At 39.5% G+C, this 21,211-nt stretch overlaps 4 protein-coding genes across 4 annotated transcripts; 2 read left to right on the top strand and 2 right to left on the bottom strand.

Annotated features, from left to right (window-relative positions):
• The first annotated feature begins 7,668 nt into the window (after positions 1–7,668).
• LOC108104318 (dynein regulatory complex subunit 4) lies at positions 7,669–12,936 on the top strand. The gene is made up of 5 exons (XM_017210302.2): positions 7,669–7,984; positions 9,192–9,234; positions 10,571–10,735; positions 10,856–11,159; positions 11,470–12,936. Exons 1-5 carry the CDS (start codon positions 7,982–7,984, stop codon positions 12,392–12,394), a joined length of 1,440 nt encoding a protein of 479 aa, XP_017065791.1. The 5' UTR covers positions 7,669–7,981; the 3' UTR covers positions 12,395–12,936.
• Positions 12,937–15,401: 2,465 nt separating this feature from the next.
• Positions 15,402–18,576, bottom strand: LOC108104306. Its single transcript, XM_017210284.2, has 6 exons — positions 18,020–18,576; positions 16,728–17,725; positions 16,533–16,656; positions 16,282–16,472; positions 16,048–16,229; positions 15,402–15,987 (listed from the first exon to the last, which is right to left on the bottom strand). The coding sequence occupies exons 1-6, from the start codon at positions 18,180–18,182 to the stop codon at positions 15,846–15,848; spliced, it is 1,800 nt and encodes a 599-aa protein (XP_017065773.1). The 5' UTR covers positions 18,183–18,576; the 3' UTR covers positions 15,402–15,845.
• Positions 18,577–18,650: 74 nt separating this feature from the next.
• Positions 18,651–19,411, top strand: LOC108104314 (mitochondrial import inner membrane translocase subunit Tim29). Its single transcript, XM_017210299.1, has one exon. The coding sequence runs from the start codon at positions 18,761–18,763 to the stop codon at positions 19,334–19,336; it is 576 nt and encodes a 191-aa protein (XP_017065788.1). The 5' UTR covers positions 18,651–18,760; the 3' UTR covers positions 19,337–19,411.
• Positions 19,412–19,465: 54 nt separating this feature from the next.
• Positions 19,466–21,098, bottom strand: LOC108104310 (alanyl-tRNA editing protein Aarsd1-A). The gene is made up of 3 exons (XM_017210294.2): positions 20,955–21,098; positions 20,127–20,893; positions 19,466–20,068 (listed from the first exon to the last, which is right to left on the bottom strand). Exons 1-3 carry the CDS (start codon positions 20,991–20,993, stop codon positions 19,555–19,557), a joined length of 1,320 nt encoding a protein of 439 aa, XP_017065783.1. The 5' UTR covers positions 20,994–21,098; the 3' UTR covers positions 19,466–19,554.
• Between the last annotated feature and the right edge of the window lie 113 nt (positions 21,099–21,211).

Consider the following 21,211-nt stretch of genomic DNA (forward strand, 5'->3'; position numbering starts at 1 on the left):
TTCGACCGAGCTAGAGCTAAAAAGCCGAAAAGAATGTTGCGAATTTCTGTTAGAAATCGGTTTCCTGATATTTTAGACCATAAAAGAGAGCTCGCACTAATAAATCAGAACAATAACTCAAAAACTAAGTAAAGGGGTGTTAAGATTCGGTCGTTAGCTGCATAAAACAGTCATTGCTTTACCCATGCGGCTTGTTTTGACAAAGTTAGAGCTAAGAAACGGCAAAAAAGCCGGTTTCCCGACTTTTCAGCCCTTAAAACAGAGCTCGCACTAAAAAATCAGAACAATTACTTAAAAAGTAAGTATAGGGGTGTTAAGATTCGGTCGTTAGCTGCAAAAAACAGTCATTGTTTTAGCTATGCAGCTTGTTTTGACAAAGTTACAGCTAAGAAACGGCAACTAGGCCGTGCTCTCTGCTGTCAAAAGACGTAGCATAATTTCGGGCATAAAAAATCAGTTCTTTGGCCATAGCACAGCCAAAAATGGGCCAAATAAGGAATGTAATACCTCGTAGGGCTCATAACTTAATGGTTATGATTCCCAATTGGTTTGCATTCAAATCTGGGAAACTTCATTTTGGGCCCATTTTTGAAAATTTTGATGATGGTACCCCTTATCAAAAATGCGAAATTTGGGCCAAAATTGACTTTCCCAAAATCGAAAAACTAGTGATAGGGGTTGTTAGTATTGGTCGTTAGCAGCTCAAAACAGTCATTCTTTTGGCTGTGCGTCTTGTTTTGACCGAGCTAGAGCTAAAAACCGAAAAGAATGTTGCGAATTTCTGTTAGAAATCGGTTTCCTGATATTTTAGACCGTAAAAGAGAGCTCGCAGCAATAAATCAGAACAATAACTCAAAAACTAAGTATATGGGTGTTAAGATTCGGTCGTAAGCTGCATAAAACAGCCATTTCTTTAGCCATGCGGCTTGTTTTGACAAAGTTAGAGCTAAGAAACGGCAAAAAAGCCGGTTTCCTGATTTTTCAGCCCTTAAAACAGAGCTCGCACTAAAAAATCAGATCAATTACGCAAAAAGTAAGTATAGGGGTGTTAAGGTTCGAAAGTTAGCTGCATAAAACAGTCATTTCTTTAGCCATGCGGCTTGTTTTGACAAAGTTAGAGCTAAGAAACGGCAAAAAAGCCGGTTTCCTGATTTTTCAGCCCTTAAAACAGAGCTCGCACTAAAAAATCAGAACAATAACTCAAAAACTAAGTATAGGGGTGTTAAGATTCGGTCGTTAGCTGCATAAAACAGTCATTGTTTTAGCTATGCGGCTTGTTTTGACAAAGTTAGAGCTAAGAAACGGCAACTTGGCCGTGCTCTCTGCTGTCAAAAGACGTAGCATAATTTCGGGCATAAAAAATCAGTTCTTTGGCCATAGCACAGCCAAAAATGGGCCAAATGAGGAATGTAATACCTCGTAGGGCTCGTAACTTAATGGCCATGATTCCCAATTGGTTTGCTTTCAAATCTGGGAAACTTCATTTTGGGCCCATTTTTGAAAATTTTGATGATGGTACCCCTTATCAAAAATGCGAAATTTGGGCCAAAATTGACTTTCCCAAAATCGAAAAACGAGAGATAGGGGTGGTAAGTGTTGTTCGTTAGCAGCACAAAACACTCGTTCTTTTGGCTCTGCTCGCAGAAATAAATCAGAACAATAACTCTAAAACTAAGTATAGGGGTGTTAAGATTCGGTCGTTAGCTGCAAAAAAACAGCCATTTCTTTAGCCATGCGGCTTGTTTCGACAAAGTTAGAGCTAAGAAACGGCAAAAAAGCCGGTTTCCTGATTTTTCAGCCCTTAAAACAGAGCTCGCACTAAAAAATCAGAACAATTACGCAAAAAGTAAGTATAGGGGTGTTAAGGTTCGAAAGTTAGCTGCATAAAACAGTCATTTCTTTAGCCATGCGGCTTGTTTTGACAAAGTTAGAGCAAAGAAACGGCAAAAAAGCCGGTTTCCTGATTTTTCAGCCCTTAAAACAGAGCTCGCACTAAAAAATCAGAACAATTACGCAAAAAGTAAGTATAGGGGTGTTAAGATTCGGTCGTTAGCTGCATAAAACAGTCATTGTTTTAGCTATGCGGCTTGTTTTGACAAAGTTAGAGCTAAGAAACGGCAACTAGGCCGTGCTCTCTGCTGTCAAAAGACGTAGCATAATTTCGGGCATAAAAAATCAGTTCTTTGGCCATAGCACAGCCAAAAATGGGCCAAATGAGGAATGTAATACCTCGTAGGGCTCGTAACTTAATGGCCATGATTCCCAATTGGTTTGCATTAAAATCTGGGAAACTTCAGTTTAGGCCCATTTTTGAAAATTTTGATGATGGTACCCCTTATCAAAAATGCGAAATTTGGGCCAAAATTGACTCTCCCTAAATCCAAAAACGAGTGATAGGGGTGGTAAGTGTTGGTCGTTAGCAGCACAAAACACTCGTTCTTTTGGCTGTGCGTCTTGTTTTGACCGAGCTAGAGCTAAAAACCGAAAAGAATGTTGCGAATTTCTGTTAGAAATCGGTTTCCTGATATTTTAGACCATAAAAGAGAGCTCGCAGCAATAAATCAGAAGAATAACTCAAAAACTAAGTATAAGGGTGTTAAGATTCGGTCGTTAGCTGCATAAAACAGTCATTGCTTAACCCATGCAGCTTGTTTTGACTAAGTTAGAGCTAAGAAACGGCAAAAAAGCCTATTTCCTGATTTTTCAGCCCTTAAAACAGAGCTCGCACTAAAAAATCAGAACAATTACTCAAAAAGTAAGTATAGGGGTGTTAAGATTCGGTCGTTAGCTGCATAAAACAGTCATTGCTTTACCCATGCAGCTTGTTTTGACTAAGTTAGAGCTAAGAAACGGCAAAAAAGCCTATTTCCTGATTTTTCAGCCCTTAAAACAGAGCTCGCACTAAAAAATCAGAACAATTACTCAAAAAGTAAGTATAGGGGTGTTAAGATTCGGTCGTTAGCTGCATAAAACAGTCATTGTTTTAGCTATGCGGCTTGTTTTGACAAAGTTAGAGCTAAGAAACGGCAACTAGGCCGTGCTCTCTGGTGTCAAAAGACGTAGCATAATTTCGGGCATAAAAAATCAGTTCTTTGGCCATAGCACAGCCAAAAATGGGCCAAATGAGGAATGTAATACCTCGTAGGGCTCGTAACTTAATGGCCATGATTCCCAATTGGTTTGCATTAAAATCTGGGAAACTTCAGTTTAGGCCCATTTTTGAAAATTTTGATGATGGTACCCCTTATCAAAAATGCGAAATTTGGGCCAAAATTGACTCTCCCTAAATCCAAAAACGAGTGATAGGGGTGGTAAGTGTTGGTCGTTAGCAGCACAAAACACTCGTTCTTTTGGCTGTGCGTCTTGTTTTGACCGAGCTAGAGCTAAAAACCGAAAAGAATGTTGCGAATTTCTGTTAGAAATCGGTTTCCTGATATTTTAGACCATAAAAGAGAGCTCGCAGCAATAAATCAGAACAATAACTCAAAAACTAAGTATAAGGGTGTTAAGATTCGGTCGTTAGCTGCATAAAACAGTCATTGCTTAACCCATGCAGCTTGTTTTGACTAAGTTAGAGCTAAGAAACGGCAAAAAAGCCTATTTCCTGATTTTTCAGCCCTTAAAACAGAGCTCGCACTAAAAAATCAGAACAATTACTCAAAAAGTAAGTATAGGGGTGTTAAGATTCGGTCGTTAGCTGCATAAAACAGTCATTGCTTTACCCATGCAGCTTGTTTTGACTAAGTTAGAGCTAAGAAACGGCAAAAAAGCCTATTTCCTGATTTTTCAGCCCTTAAAACAGAGCTCGCACTAAAAAATCAGAACAATTACTCAAAAAGTAAGTATAGGGGTGTTAAGATTCGGTCGTTAGCTGCATAAAACAGTCATTGTTTTAGCTATGCGGCTTGTTTTGACAAAGTTAGAGCTAAGAAACGGCAACTAGGCCGTGCTCTCTGCTGTCAAAAGACGTAGCATAATTTCGGGCATAAAAAATCAGTTCTTTGGCCATAGCACAGCCAAAAATGGGCCAAATGAGGAATGTAATACCTCGTAGGGCTCGTAACTTAATGGCCATGATTCCCAATTGGTTTGCATTAAAATCTGGGAAACTTCAGTTTAGGCCCATTTTTGAAAATTTTGATGATGGTACCCCTTATCAAAAATGCGAAATTTGGGCCAAAATTGACTCTCCCTAAATCGAAAAACGAGTGATAGGGGTGGTAAGTGTTGGTCGTTAGCAGCACAAAACACTCGTTCTTTTGGCTGTGCGTCTTGTTTTGTCCGAGCTAGAGCTAAAAACCGAAAAGAATGTTGCGAATTTCTGTTAGAAATCGGTTTCCTGATATTTTAGACCATAAAAGAGAGCTCGCAGCAATAAATCAGAACAATAACTCAAAAACTAAGTATGGGGGTGTTAAGATTCGGTCGTTAGCTGCATAAAACAGTCATTGCTTTACCCATGCAGCTTGTTTTGACTAAGTTAGAGCTAAGAAACGGCAAAAAAGCCTATTTCCTGATTTTTCAGCCCTTAAAACAGAGCTCGCACTAAAAAATCAGAACAATAACTCAAAAAGTAAGTATAGGGGTGTTAAGATTCGGTCGTTAGCTGCATAAAACAGTCATTGCTTTACCCATGCAGCTTGTTTTGACTAAGTTAGAGCTAAGAAACGGCAAAAAAGCCTATTTCCTGATTTTTCAGCCCTTAAAACAGAGCTCGCACTAAAAAATCAGAACAATTACTCAAAAAGTAAGTATAGGGGTGTTAAGATTCGGTCGTTAGCTGCATAAAACAGTCATTGTTTTAGCTATGCGGCTTGTTTTGACAAAGTTAGAGCTAAGAAACGGCAACTAGGCCGTGCTCTCTGCTGTCAAAAGACGTAGCATAATTTCGGGCATAAAAAATCAGTTCTTTGGCCATAGCACAGCCAAAAATGGTCCAAATGAGGAATGTAATACCTCGTAGGGCTCGTAACTTAATGGCCATGATTCCCAATTGGTTTGCATTCTAATCTGGGAAACTTCATTTTGGGCCCATTTTTGAAAATTTTGATGATGGTACCCCTTATCAAAAATGCGAAATTTGGGCCAAAATTGACTCTCCCTAAATCGAAAAACGAGTGATAGGGGTGGTAAGTGTTGGTCGTTAGCAGCACAAAACACTCGTTCGTTTGGCTGTGCGTCTTGTTTTGACCGAGCTAGAGCTGAAACCGAATGCGAATTTCTGTTAGAAATCGGTTTCCTGATATTTTAGACCATAAAAGAGAGCTCGCAGCAATAAATCAGAAGAATAACTCAAAAACTAAGTATAGGGGTGTTAAGATTCGGTCGTTAGCTGCATAAAACAGTCATTGCTTTACCCATGCTGCTTGTTTTGACAAAGGTAGAGATAAGAAACGGCAAAAAAGCCGGTTTCCTGATTTTTCAGCCCTTAAAACAGAGCTCGCACTTAAAAATCAGAACAATTACGCAAAAAGTAAGTATAGGGGTGTTAAGATTCGGTCGTTAGCTGCATAAAACAGTCATTGCTTTACTCATGCAGCTTGTCTTGACTAAGTTAGAGCTAAGAAACGGCAACTAGGCCGTGCTCTCTGCTGTCAAAAGACGTAGCATAATTTCGGGCATAAAAAATCAGTTCTTTGGCCATAGCACAGCCAAAAATGGGCCAAATGAGGAATGTAATACCTCGTAGGGCTCGTAACTTAATGGCCATGATTTCCAATTGGTTTGCATTCAAATCTGGGAAACTTCATTTTGGGCCCATTTTTGAAAATTTTGATGATGGTACCCCTTATCAAAAATGCGAAATTTGGGCCAAAATTGACTTTCCCAAAATACGATACGATATCCCAAGCTCATGTATTTAATTGGGTCGATCCGAAAATAAGTAGTCACGCCGTCAACTCTATGCGAGCGTTGTTCAAACTAATCAGCTGATCGTTTTAACTTGCTGAACCTTTCTGCTCGCCAGGTATTTTGTGAGTTTCAGTGCAAACTTCGTCAAAACGAGACGCACAGACAAAATAACAGCTGTTCTTACTATTTAAGATGTTCTGATGGTGAAATTCTAATTTTTAGCGGAAATATATTGGAAAATAGTAGGAATTCGAACCTTAGTTTAAAAAAATAGGACCAAAATACTGATTTAAAAATTTTGTATAAGTTTATTCATAGACACTTTTAAGAAAGCTCTTTAATTGTGAGCCTACCTCGACCTCGATAAGCGAATTTTCTAATCATATTTTAAATACTTTCATTTTCAATCAGAGCTGTCTTCTGCCCCGTCCCCTTTCGCCGAGAGCTTGAACCCTTGGCAGCCGTTACGGAACTCAATGGGCCATGACCGACCGCAGCCGTTGGCCAGAATAAAATGAAACAAAATTATGCGGGGCAGAAGGTGAAGTGGCGAAAAAGGGTTGAAGGTACACTGAAAAATACACAAATGTAGCTTTATAATTTAAACTTATTTATTTTATTATTATCAATCTAGTTATGTTAAAAATATATTTTGTCCTACTTTCATAATTTTAATTTTAAAGTGAAATAATAATAGAAAAGAGAAATAATAGAAGTATTATGTGGCTTAAATATTAATAAGCTATTGGAAAACTTCAACAGCCACAAAATAAGTTGTTTAGTATCTGTTTTTTGAAAAATGTTCAGCATAATGATTTTAGTAATTTTATTTTTTGCCAAATTGAACAATTTTTTTTCTCTGTGAACCAGCCGCAGCATCTTCGGTATCAGAAATTGACTTTTAATGAAAACAATTGAAAATTCTCGGTGTCTGAGTCCCAAAATGTTGTTCTATGGGAAAGCCACGGGGTCCCGTCTCAACTGCCGACTGACTGCTCAACTGGCCAACAGGCCAAAACTGGATGCGGTTATTAATTTCAATTAAAGCATTTAACCGGAGAGCCCACAGCCTTTTGTTTACCCAACCAGGCCCCACCCCCTAGCCAACATTAATTAAGGCGAGAAAGTGGCAGAGTTTCTGTGGAATTTCCAGGCCATAGGTGCTGTGTTATTCAACAGACTAATAAAGTTGATTCGAGCGAGATTTTCAGGACCATCAAGCAATGCTCAAAGGAGCCGAGGATCTGCCAGCTTCCTGATAATATCGTATTTCACGAAATCATCAAATTAGGCAGTCAAGAGCAGAGACTGCAGTGCCAACAGCCTTTAAAGCCCGCCAAACAAACGGGCAAATAAACAAACAAATGCAAGCAAAATTCTTTGTGGAGGGGTGGAAAATAGTGGGGTTTGTGAGGAAATTTCAAGAGACCATTTATAGGAAGCAGACAGCAGACGGCGATAAGAGAAAGAGTCTGGTCTGGTCTGGCTTTTCGGTTTCCACTGGCTTGAGCAGCAAAACTAATGCCGGGCACTATATAAAGTACGAACAAAAGTGGGTGTAGTTGATTTTCATGTTTTCGGGTTTTCATTTCGTTTTTAAAAATATGAAATAATAGTAATATTATGTAAACAAGATTAAGAATTTTAAAGAAAATAAAAGAAATTAATAAAAGAAAATATTAATTAGGGATATAATATATATTCTCCTTTAAAATGTAAGCTACTTTCAGTTTAATGTCACAAATGTTTTACTTTATGCAAAGGTTTTCCGCATTCAAGAATCTCCCCCCAGACACCCAGGTGATAACTGTAAAAATTTCCCCTTAATATTTGGCTCAATTTTTCCAGCTCTTCCCCCTTTTGCCTACCGGAAAATAATCGAGAGAAAATTGCGCCGAAAAAACAACCATTTAGCTGTTAACGTTTGCTTTCGGTTGCCCGGCGTTACAAATACTCACCCACATACAAAGATACACTAACACTTACACATTGTAAACTGCTTTATCGATAAGTTTCGTTTGTTGTTTGACGGCAGCACATCAGCGGCTTAGTATACAGGAATAACTAAAGGGGAGTGGTCATCTTTTTTGGAGCTGAAGAATCGTAAAGAAGAACCACCAGCAGCAGCATGGTGAGTAATAAGTTGTTAAATCACATCACCAAAGCAGTGAATTCTTGTAGCCGCTCTGCTTGGCCAGAAGCTTCCGCCTCTTTCCGATATCCATTTCTCTGCTCCCTTCAGTCTCAGTTTTCAGTTTCCCAGTTTCCGACTTCCAGTAGCACTGCAAGCGGCGCATTCAATTTTTCATGCCAAGCCAGGCTGTTGCTGTTGCTGCATATACAAACTGCACTTTACGAGTGGATTGCAGTAAAGACCAGCAAGGATGTCCTGCGATAAAAAAATTATCAATATATTTATTTAAAAAATAGTTTTCTTTAGAATTATATAATGGTATTTAAAGAAATTCACTTTTAGCTATTCGATTTTTATATAAACGCCAACAGAAGAACGTATTTATTAGCCTTAACTTTTTATATTAAAAATTCATTAATTTCAAATATCATTTTAAGAATAAGAGGCCTAAATGTTAATACAAGTTAATGCTTCTGGAAAAATATATTTGGTAATCTACTTTTCCATGTTACTGCATCTCCACTGCGCATTTATTGCAGCCAAGCTGGAGTCCTTTTGGCCCCCTCGACTCGCTTTCTTTCGTTGGTTGTCTATTTTCGATCATTTGTTTATGTATAGACCTGCCCCCAACATATATTCGCCTTTTTTCCATACAATACATATATTTATTTATATATATATTTATATATTTTACGCCTTTGAACATGGCAAAAGCGCGGTCGACGACGGGCGCAGGCGGCTTCAAAAATTTTTGAATAATTTGCAGTCATAAAATATGCAATAAGCCAGCAGCCAACAGCCAACAGCTGTTGCGAAATTGTTTTGAAAGCCGCGCCATCACATTATTTAAAGCGACGATGGCAGTGGCCCGCCTTTCTCCGCCATTTCTCCCACGTGAAGGGAATCGAATTAAACGTTGTTAAAGGATTTAAAGTGCGAAAAATAGTTGCGAGCTGCAGACGACAATTGCGCAATCCCCCATTTTCATTTTCATTCTCCTGCGGGGAAGAACTCATTCAATTTGCATAGACAAATGGTGAAATTCTTTTAGGGCAAGTTCAGCAGGGACTTCAACTTAAGATTCCAACTCAGCTGGGGTCCCTTGCCTTCTATTTTTGATTTTCTATGGATTTATTATAGTTTATGGACTTATAGGTTTATTACAATTATTTTAATATACTAATGTTATATTATTTTTTTACAGCCGCCAAAGGGTAAAAAGGGCAAGAAAGGCAAGAAGTTGCCAGGTAAGTAATGATGCAGAAAATATAACCTATTTTAAGTGTTATTAAGAAAATAAGGAGTCAATGCAACACAATAAGTAATAATAATAATAAAAACTTAACCTATTTTAAGTGTTATTAAGAAAATAAGGAGTCAATGCAACACAATAAGTAATAATAATAATAAAAACTTTAACCAAATAACTCCTTAACATTTTTGCATAGCATGTGGCTCAATATTAGTTAGTTATTCGTCCTGTGCCCTCTTTAAGGACGGCGGCTGTTAAAGCCTCTCCATGAGACAAACGGAACAAGGACGAGGACTGCCTGGCAATTCATTTTCGGAACATTAATGGCAGCAGGGTGCCACTGGGTAGTTGGGTAGGTTTCTGGGCAGCTGGAATGGCGGACATTGGTCATTCAGGGCAATTTAAAAAGGCCAAGCAAAACAATTAGTAAATAACGATAATCTGCGTGAGGAGTGGTAAAAGGAGCAGAATGGGACAGGCGAAGCACTGCGGACAAGAAATTCCCGATGCAATTGCTCTGGCGATGCCTTGCAGCCCAAAAATTAAAAGGGAAAAAATGGGGGGCCAAACTGTCCACTTAATTTCCACGAATGAGCACACTGCATTTTCCCCTGACCCCTGACCTCACTCCACACTCTCGAACATCTAACGCACATAATTGTTTCTATGCATGCACTGGGAAAAATCTTGTTAATGCTCGCAGAGTAGGTATTAAAAACCTAAAAGTTATATTTTCTTAGCTACTTTGGTCTTATTTACAACCTTCTGATTAATGTTTTTTATTTTCTATTTATAGAAATTTAAAAAAATACTTATTATTAAAACAAAACAATTTTATTTTATATTATTTGATAAGCTTGATAGAGAAGACTTACCTTTGCAAGTTTTTCCTATGTGTGGCTTCTAGTTTGAGTCCTAGTGGTCCTGCTAGTTCCAGTAGTCCTTCCTAGTTCGAGTCCTGGCACCAGCCGGCCAGCGATGCCAATTACAGAAAACAATTACAACACGGTCTGCTGCTGGGCCACATATGCGGGCAGTGGCTAAGAAAAGGGGAGCATTGCAGGGGTAAAAATGACTGAAATTGGTGGAAAAAGGGGGCACCAAAGATGGGTAACCAGGCGTGTCGCTCTCATTAAATTGCCATAAAGCCGGGAACCCCAAATATGTGGCCAAAACTTTTCACTTACCCAATTGCCCAAACATTAAAAAATGACAGTCATGAATCTATTAAATAAGTAGCTTTAAAAGGCAAGACATTTAGCAAAATAATCAAGTAATATAATATAATTATGTTTTTATATAAATTTAACTATTTTTAATCTCATCTTTAGTGCTTATCGATGGCGTGGACACATCGGCAATGACCCGCGACCAGCTGGAGGCCTTTGCTCTCCGGCTGAAGGCGGAAATGGATCGGGAGCGTGAGGAGAGGAATTACTTTCAGTTGGAGCGGGACAAGATACGCACATTTTGGGAGATCACACGCCAGCAGTTGGGTGAGTTTTGCCATAAACCATTTTATAACTGATCAGAAATACGTATTATTTGATAGTATTTAAGTAATGAAATCTTAAATGAACTAAATTGTAACTGCTCTGTTTTTTTAAACACTTCAGATGAAACACGATATGAGCTGCAGCAGAAGGACAAGGAGATTGAAGCTACACAGGACCTTGCCGATATCGACACCAAGCACGTGATGCAACAGATGAAGCATCTGCAGTTCGAGAATCACAATAAATTAGGCGAAGTTCGGGCTGAGGCGATGACGCAACTGAAGTTGGCCCAAGAGCACCATGTCCTGCAGGAGAATGAGCTACAAAGGGACAAGCGCCAGTTGCGCAGGATGCTGCGGGAAAGGATGGAGATGAGCGAGATGCAGCTGCGCCAAATGGAGGCCCACTTCAACGAGAAGCTGCTGTGGGTACCATCTCAAAAAGATTTATCTTAGATTGATTCAACTGGCAAAATTAAACTTACAAATTGTCTGGTATATTCACAAATATCTAACAGTTTCTAGAATAATTTTTTGAAAACAATTGATTATTCCAAATTCAGAATTAAAATAAAAAATATATGCTAAATTCAACAGTATTTAAAATCTATTAGAGTTTATGTTTAAAAAAAAAGATCTGCCACTAACTTTTTCAACTGATTTGATTTTCTAGAGCTTTCATAATATAAGCAAATAGTTTTTACTTTATCTTAATTAATTGTATTTTCCTGGCAGGGAGCAGCGCATCACCTTCGAGCGAGAGCGCAAGGACAACGAGATGCTGCACGAGGAGAAGATGATCGAGCAAAAGGCCAAGCTGGACTTGTTCTACGGAACACAGATGTTCGAGGTGGAAGAACGGAAGAACCAGCAGATTAAGGACCTACAAGACCACCATGACCTGGCCTTCAATGACATGAAGAACTACTACAACGACATTACACTAAACAATCTAGCTCTGATTGGCAGCATGAAGGAGCAGCTGGAACATCTTCGCAAACAAGCGGAGAGATCGGACAGGATCGCTGCGGACACGGCGGCGGAGAATCGGCGTTTGAAGGAACCATTGGAACACGCCAATATCCAGTTAAATGAATACCGTCGCAAACTGGAGTTCTACGAGCGGGATAAACAGCAGTTGAGTCGCCTCAAAGTACGAAACACGCGGCTGGAGAAGAAAGTCAAGGGTCTTACTTGGGAGGCGGAAACACTGATTTTACGCAATGATTCCTTGGTGGCGGAACGGGAGGGCCTTAAGGAGCGCTTCAACGACGTCATCGTGGAGCTACAGCAGAAGACCGGACTAAAGAATGTCCTTCTGGAGCGCAAGATCGCCGCATTGGTTCGCGAAGACGAAAAGCGCAGTATTGTCCTTCACGAGACGATCGCCACTTGTGCCCCCAATTTCGCCGAGAAGTTGACCACCTTAGATGAACGTGTGGGCAACATCGTCGACGAGAAGAACAAGATCATCCTTGACCTGCGTTATGAAGTTGCCAAGGCCCGCAAGGCCCATGACGATCTCCTCGAGACTTACGAGTGCAAGCTCAAGCAATACGGCGTTCCCACTGATGAACTTGGCTTTAAGCCACTCCGAGATCGGGAACAGCAACAGTTATATGTTTGCGGTCCTGCGGGAATAGTTACGGAGAATAAATAACAACGTACAGAAAAAAGTAAGGCATTAAACTCTAATAGATCAACAATCAAAATCGAAAAAAAAAATAATCAAATGGTAAAAAAAAGATTCATAAATTGAAAATTATATAATGAGATGGGACTTCTCGCAAAGGCAAGGACAGGAAAATATTCACAAGGAAATGATTAAAAATAATTATTTAGTTGGAAACATATAACAGAATATCTTATTATATTTGATCCTAATGAAAAAAAAAAATTAAAAATGCAAGAAAGAGCAAAGGAAGTCATAAGAAAGAAACTTTGGGCCATGGAATATTTTTACCATACGAAAAAATAAAAGGATATCATCGATTGAAAAGCGGGAAAAGATTAATCATAAAAAAAACCATTGAAATCTAAGAAGCCAAAATACAAAATTTCGTCTTTACAGCTCCAATAAATGTAAATTGTTAGTGCTGTTCTGGATTATTTACAATTTATTCAACAATATTGTAGAAGTCTAAGTATTATAAAAAAAACCCTCTCGAACAATTTTTGAGAACAATAAAATTTCAAACAATACTATACCTCATATTATTCATCAGATTTGAAGGAATTGTAAAAATGAAATGATACGAGTATGTACCATATTTGGGAATAAAACGCTAATAGGAATTGCTGTTCGAATCATTTAGAATTTATTCAACGTTAGCCTATATTAATGTATAAGAAAGTATGTATACGTTTATGTATATGCTTATAAAAAACCTTCTGGAATACGTTAGCAAGGAGTTGAACATTTTGTTATGGGAATGCGCGTATTTCGACTAACACTACAGACAGAAAGAGATAGATTGAATGAGAGTGCTGGGGGGGGGCAGAGACAGAGACAGGTAGATATAGATATTCGAGCCATATATTTTGCTGATTTGTGTGTTATTTTAATACTTAATGGGTCTGTGGTTCGGGTTCTTACGTAACTCTTTAACGGAAAATGATAAAAATCCTCTATTTCGTTTTCGAAACACTGCTCTGAACGCTTCTTGGCTTTATGCTAATTTTACTATATTCTGCACTTTGTTATGGTTAGGGTTTTCTCTTTAGTTTCTCAATTGATTTATTTTTGAAATAGATATCACATGATGTTTTGCTTCTTGTTGCTGTTTTTACTACGGATTTAATTTAATTCAATTCGTTTCGTTTCGAGTCGTTTTCGGTTTCAGTTTCAGTTTCAGTTTTAGTTTTCGTTTTCGTTTTATTTTTAGTAGTTTCCTTTAAATTGATTTGATTTGATCAACAACAATAATTTTCCTTATTTAAATTTTCTCTAACTGAAATATGTTTCCTTGGCATTTGCTTTTATTGTTTAACTTTTCGGTAACTGTACTGTTTTAACTGTTTTGGTTTGCTTATCTGTGTGCTGGGATACACTTTACAAACTGAAATTTTTACTTATGTAGTAACAATATTCATATAATAGTCATATTTCTAATAATACAAAAAAATAATTCGAATTTTTCAAAAAAGAATGTGTAAATTCATACGTCGAGATTAGTCATATGTATCTTAATACGGACCACAACATTTTGTGTACTTTAGTCGATAATCTTAAACTAAAAATGGATGTTAAATACAATCAAAAGAAGAGACCACTAATTAAGATTGAAAAAAAAAGAAAAGAAAAAACTTAGGATGTGTGACACATTTCACAGCAGTTTTTGGTTTGTGTCTCTTACAATTTGCCTTATGATTAAATCAATCCTCTTTTAAAGATAGTACAAATGAGTCTTAATATTAGTAACAATAAATGTAAATCAATATGGAGGTCATTACTTGCCTCAGTAATCTGTAAAGTGTATACTTTCTGATCTTTCCTCCTTCTATTTTTGCTTTTTCGATCTACCATATATCGCTCAGGTTAGTTTGAATACTTCTTGTATAGTTCTGCTGAATTTTATTTGGAGTTCGATTGGTTGGCTCTGCAGTATTAGTTTTAGTTTTTAGTTTAGCTTTTTTTTTTTGTTGTATAGGTACTTTTCGGTTACGCTCCTACTGATTTCGAGTTCACAAACTATAAAAGAATAACTTATAGCTGCCTGTTGCGGTGTCCGACTTTTTCTGTATTTTTTTTGTTTTGTTTTTTTGTATTCAGTAGAGTAGTTTGCAGTTTTGTATTTATGTTTTGTTTAAATCAAAATTTAAAGCGATCACAACGGTTTAATTCACAGACGCGTGTGGAAACATTTGGTTAGAAATGTCCGTGGAAATATTTCCTATTTTCTTTTGTATCGTTTCGATTTCTGGTTAATTAATTTTTTTGTTTTCAATTCCCCAATTTTCGGTTGGCTTTTTCTTATCTTCCAAACTGGTTGCTATGCTTTCTATACAAGTAAATGTAATTTATTCGTAATTTGAGTATAATTTCACTTAACTAATTTTAGTCAAATTGGTAGCGTTTGCTCGTCGTTTCGTTATTGTTCTCTATATGGTTTCGGTTCGGTGATTTTTCACAATCCTAATAAATATACTGATCGCGGGTGTATGTGGGGGTATTTTGAGTGTGTGGTGTTTTTGTGGTGTGTGTGTGTGTATGGCACATTGGGAGTTTTTATTTTTCATTATCTAAAGTTTTTTTTTCTTTGCCTTGTACGCGTTTCGACTATTTAACTAATTTAATTCGATTCTATTCGAGCACAACATAAATCTATGATCAATCTGAGGCTATAACTGGATTTGCTTAGTGATTGGTGATTATTGCTTTGACTTGGACTATTTTAAAGTTACGTTAGATTAATATTCAATACGTAGGCCATATGATTAGTTTACATTTAACTTTAACTTTATCTAAATGCCATAATTTGTGTTTCAGTTTCAGTTCCAGTATTCGTTTTCTTTGTTTTTTTTTTTTTTTTTGAAAAAGTCTAGACCAAAATGAAAGTTTTACTAACATTTTTGTTTGTAAGGCAATTTGTTTGTTGTTTTCCGTTTTTTCTTTTCTTGTTTTTTGTTTTGTTGTTGTTTGCGCTTGCGTTTGCTTTTGCTTTGAGATTGTTTTTAATCCAAATTGAATTTAGATTGAGTTCAGTTCAGTTGATTCAGTTTGATTTCAAAAAATAAATCCACCAAATCTAGTACAAATACAAATACGAATACAAAGGTGATTACACAAAACGAGCGTTAAAAATATCTAACTAACCCGATTGCAATTGTGGATTCCGGGGGTGTAACTATTACCATTATTAGTACATATAAGTATGTAGAATTAAGTTGGCCCGGGTATACGACGGTTACTCACCAAGGACCTATATTATGTTACATGAAAGCTATTCGGAACTGGAGTGGGTGGACCGAGCGCCCTAGCATCTATGAAAGCGAGAGAGATGGCCGATGGCAACGAACCGATGGCCACCGTCCTTCAACAAATGGAACTGCTTTAAGATGCAGCTGTGCGATTATTTGGGTCGTCGTCGCTGATTCAAAAGGCTGCTCCTTTAGTAGAACTTTTTGCGAGCAAAGGCGTTAATCAGTCGAGGCGTGTGCTCGTCCAGGCTGCACAGCTCCAACAAGTTCTCGTTTCGACTGTCGGAATAGTTCATGGAACGATGGTGCTGGCGCAGACTTACCATTATGAACCTGTAAGGAAAGAAGCAGTTGATAATTGCTGATTCCGTAACTTTCTCTATAAATACTGACTTTGCATTGGAGCTCCGCTTCTCACGGTACTCATCCATTAGTTTAGCCAAGCGCTCTGAAGAATTTCCCAGATTTCCTCGTGCGGCACCCGGAACCAGCACCAAAAACACATCGTACGTGTTGGCCTCATCCTCTAAAGCTCTGTTCAAAATATCCGTCAGCGACTGCTTGATTTTGAGCACCTGTTATAATAAGTTAGTTACAATGTATTCATTTGATTATTGAATTTCTTACCTTTTGATTCTCACAACAGGCCGTGGCCTCGGCCACACTCATTTCTTTTGTCCAGGGCAACGTCTTAAGCTGGCCACTGCGATCATGCCAGAACTGCACCGTCACCTTGGGATCACTGCAGAAATAGCCAAAGGCCAATGCCACCAGGGCATCTAAATATTTTATCGAACGGCAGCGACCGGAAAGATATTCTACGAGAAGATTTGATTATTTTATATTCTTACAATTTAATAATATTCCACTTCGCTTACTGCCTAGGTAGAGCTGCTCCAGGTTAAGGGTGATGTGCAGACGTCTCCCAAGCGCCTTATTCTTGCCAAAGGATAGCTCGTAAACATTATGTAGAAAACTTGCCTTTCGCAACATAGTTGCACACTAAAAGAGTTATAAGTATAATTATTAATTGTTTTCCGATCGAATTTATGAAGCAGTAAACTTGCACTTACCAACTTCTTGGGCTTCTTCAGACGCATGTCCTCCAACAGCAGACGCACTGGCGACACGTTTCCCGCCCTCAACTTCTTCTCGTCCATCAGTTGTTCAGCAAAGGGACGTACTTGGTAGTGCAATCGCAAGAGGCGTGGCCAACACTTGAGCAGCTGATCGTAGCTCATGCGTGGTATAAGGAACTTAGCTAGTCCGGAATCGTTAAACAGCTGAAGCGGCACATGCTCCCAGCTCAGCGACAATTTTTTAACGATAGGCAGAGCTTGTTCGGGATCTTGCATAAGTCGGAGCTTCACCACTCCCTCGATAATTCCGCGACAGTTGCTAAGGGGAGTGAGAAAAATTGGCCATGACGATAACTCCTTCGGCGGCGATGACAGAAGCTTTAATGCAGCCATGATTTCCGGCTTAAAATCAGCATCATGAAAGTGACAGCGGTGTAGCAAATCGCGATGCGCTGACCAACGATTTCCATCGCCCAGCGACCACATATGTAGAAGTCGGTCAAGCGATTGCTTGCCATACCAATCAAGGATGGCCTTGCGCACCGTGCGATTGAAGGGCGTCTTACGATCGAGCAATTTCTGTACTCGCTTTACCAGTTGAATGAACAATAGTAGATCCGAATCACAGGTTATCAAATCAGGAAACCTATTCCGCACCGATTTGCGTTGCCTATCGTCGTCGCGCGTAGTGAGAAAGACGGCCAAGATAAGGAGCGGCTCGTCGGGTCGGGGTAGGTGCTCTGCATTTGGACCACTTCCAAGGACACTAGCCAGGCACTCGGCCAGTTCGGCAGCGTTAACTTTGGAGCACAGATCTTTCAGCGATGCCAAGCTGTTCTCAACGACGAGGTCTAGCGTTGGGGTAGCATAGACGGGCTCGTCCGTGCTGCCAATAAAACAGAATCTTCGCAGCTTGTCGATGGCTGGGATGGTAGTGGACTTATTATCCAGAAGTTCTACTGTCAAAAGATCATCCTTTTTCTTCACCGAAGCTAGAATTCGGAATTTTAGATTTAGTTTAAAGGACTTATTTAAAAAAAAATATATATTTACATTTTTATTAGCAAATTTACAGTTTAGAAAGGATTAATAATTTGTTTTCATTTATTTCAGTATAATTAAAAACATAAAATTTAAATTAAATTATAAAAAATTTCTAACAACGCACAAAAAGATATTGCGTTGGTGATATTTTTTACGCCACTGTGTTTGTAGAGGAATTACCACATGTACCGTTTCAAAAGGTTTTGGTTCGGGAGGGGGAATGGGAAGTGCGTTGTACTCACATTCCTTCGCAGCCTTATTATTACTTTCCGGTTGATGCTGCTTGGCATCCTGTTGTATTGTTACGGCCGAACCCGACGATCCTTTGACTACCGGAATTGATGAAGATAGACCCCGGGATAATCCCTTCGATCCAAGGGAGCTTGATCCCTTGGCCTTTTTCATGGCAGTGATTATTGCATTTTACACACTGGCGCTGCACTTTCAGGGAATTGACAAGCGTTATAACCTTTTTATTCGTCACGCCCCGTTTGCTGCGTTTCCAGCAAAGTGTAGCTTTAAAGTTTGAACAGTTTGCAACGTCCTTGTTTTGTTACAAGAAGTTTGATATATAATTTTTACAAAACGCTGAGCATCAGCATGTGCAAGTGTGACCAGATAGTGCAATGGAATAAATACAATAAAAGCTTGGGGTGACCATATTTTCGAATCGAAAAATCGATAACGATAAAAAGCTGCTACGTTTTAAAAACACAAATGAATGTTTTAAAATCAGGCAGAGAACCATACTATTTTAATCAAGCATGCTTTTATATTAGAGATCTCAAAATCATTTACTATTATTATTATTATTTTCTATTGCATCCTGAGTATCTAGATATCGCCTTAGATGCCTTGGTATTTTTCCGCAACTACGCGTGCAGGCACACTGAGCAGCTGTTCGGCCTATTTGATAACACAATAACGTTTTCGATTGCAACTGTTTTTTCCAAATTTTTCACTGAAAAAAACCCCGTCTGGAGATGCAGTTCCTCCGTGTTGGTAGCCGTATAACGGCAATACGCCAGAGACTGGCTGACAAGATCCAGATGCCGGAGCGTTTCAAGAACACGTTCGTGGAAAAATGGGTGCAGTACTGGAACGGATTGGTCAGGGATTACACGGAGGTGGCGGTCGGCGTGGTCCGTGAATCTTACACGAAACCCAAAAAAGCGTTACTTTATGGTACTGGAATGGCGTTCTTGTACCACGCCGGTCTAAATAACCCAGACGAGGAGGCATTTATGACACTACTAAGAAGATCCACAAATCGAATGATCACAGTGCCCGTGGAACTTCAGAATCCCGTGTCTGTCGACTATCTGCTAACCTTGGAGAGGGCTATTAATCAAAAGAAGTTGCGGCTCCTTTCCCTGGGTGTGTGCACAATACTCTGGGTAGATCTGTATGACGAAGACGACTGCACATATCCGGCCATTTGCGAATACACCAAAGTGGGCATACTCAACTTCCACGAGCGGATTATTGACGTAGGCTTCTGGAATCAGTACTGGCGGCTGAAGTGGAAAATGCGCAACTACGATGTTAACTACCTGTGATTCCATATCGATACCTTTACCATGTTCACAACTTAAGTCAATCGAGGATGTATCAATATATGTATGTTTTTAGTACAGGAACGTGTTCATGTTTCTTTTTATAGGTTTAAGATTGGTCTCTTTACTATGTGCTTTAAAAATAGGCAACGTTTATTTTCGAATCTCATTTCGAAAAGCATACAAATATTGTATATTGCAGGGTCCACTACCTAATTGCTTTATTCCTCACTTTCCAACGGGGCGACTGGATTTGGAGGTGGAGCAACTGCTTCTATGATCTTCTTTGGCTTAAACTGCATCTCCAGCAACTCCTGGCAATCGTCCAGTCTCGCCAGGTTGTTAATCTTGCCTTGGAAACTGCCCTCCTTACCGTTTCCCTTTCCTTCAAGGAGTTCTACAAACTGGGGACCGAGTTTCTCGACGATATTTGGATCTCCGCGTAGTACCAAATGTCCCTTGGCATTACCGCCTGCGGAAACGCCCTCGGAAACGGTCAGAAAGTAAAAGATACCATCGGGAGCCAATCGCAAGAATGTGTTAATAAAGTCCACCTCGATGCCATCGCGTCGATGAAGGGAGAAGTACTTCGGACGCTCTTTCTTCGGCAGATCCTCCAGTCGTTCTGCCTCTGCGGTCGCAAAGTCCTTCAGCAGCTGCGAAAAATACTTCCGACTGCCCTTCACATTCTGCTGCAGCTTTTGAACGAGTTCCAAGTGCTGTCCAGGGCCACCTCTATGATATGCAGGTGGATTTATTTCTGGAAAATTAAATATACACTGAGTGGACTCACTTGAGTGCCTGGGTTAGCTGCTGCTCGCGCTGGAAGACCTCGCCTAGCTTTCCGAGTACCCTCTCGCCCACGACGAAATGAACTAGGACATTGCTCTTAACCTTCTCGGCGTAAAGCAGCTTGATGCACTGCAGTTGGGAGAGATTCGAGACGTGGGTGCCGCAGCACATGTTGCTTTCGATGCCTTCGATTCGCACAACCCTGGCCAAGCCCTCGTGATCCTTAGGCAGTCCCCTGGGTGCCCTGGCATCCTGGAACTCTTGTGCCACTTCCGGATCCACCAAGACCACCGTAACCTCACGACCCTCACGTATCAGATTGTTGGCCTGCCGTTCGATAAGGTCCAGCGATTCGCGACTTATCAAGTGAGGCGTACTCAATTGGATGTAAGAGACACTCGATCCCAGTGACCATGATGTGGTGTCGTATTTGAACTCCCTGTCAAATAAGGCGGTTATTAGATGCTGTCCCGAGTGTTGCTGCATGTGATCCAGTCTCCGCTGATAGTCGAGTGTTAAAAGCACCTCCGCGTCCTGCTCAAAACTCGTCGGGGACTCCACAAAGTGAACAGCCGTAGTGCCCTTTCGCTGAACATTCTTAACGGGAAATCCTCCAAGAGTTCCGTAATCGCAAGGCTGGCCACCGCCCTCGGGAAATAGTATCGTATCCTCGCAGATCACATTAAAACCCTTTAGTTTCTCGACTTTTCCATTGGTATCTGTCCAATCCAAGGTAGCAAACTCGCTGCTAATGATTTTCGTCTTGAACTACAGCGAATTAGGTTACAAATTATGTAATTACGGCATTTCATTTTATTAGAGGGTTTACCTGCTTCAGGAAACTGTCCTCCTGGCACTTGAACACCATCTTCTCATTCAATCCACGCAATACCCGGCTGGTTTATCGCAATTATAAACAATTTATGATGGGTTCTGTCAACAAGTGTTCATTCGGCGGCTAGTTCATTCTAGAGATGCGCAAGGTGTTCATCGGAAAGCGGTTACAGTATAATAGGAATTCATATCTTTTATATTTTTCACAATATAATAATTATTATGTATATTTTAGATCACATTTCTCTTCAC

Source organism: Drosophila eugracilis, unplaced genomic scaffold (genome assembly GCF_018153835.1).
Source record: "Drosophila eugracilis isolate 14026-0451.02 unplaced genomic scaffold, ASM1815383v1 contig_539, whole genome shotgun sequence".
Classification (NCBI taxonomy): Eukaryota; Metazoa; Arthropoda; class Insecta; order Diptera; family Drosophilidae; genus Drosophila; species Drosophila eugracilis.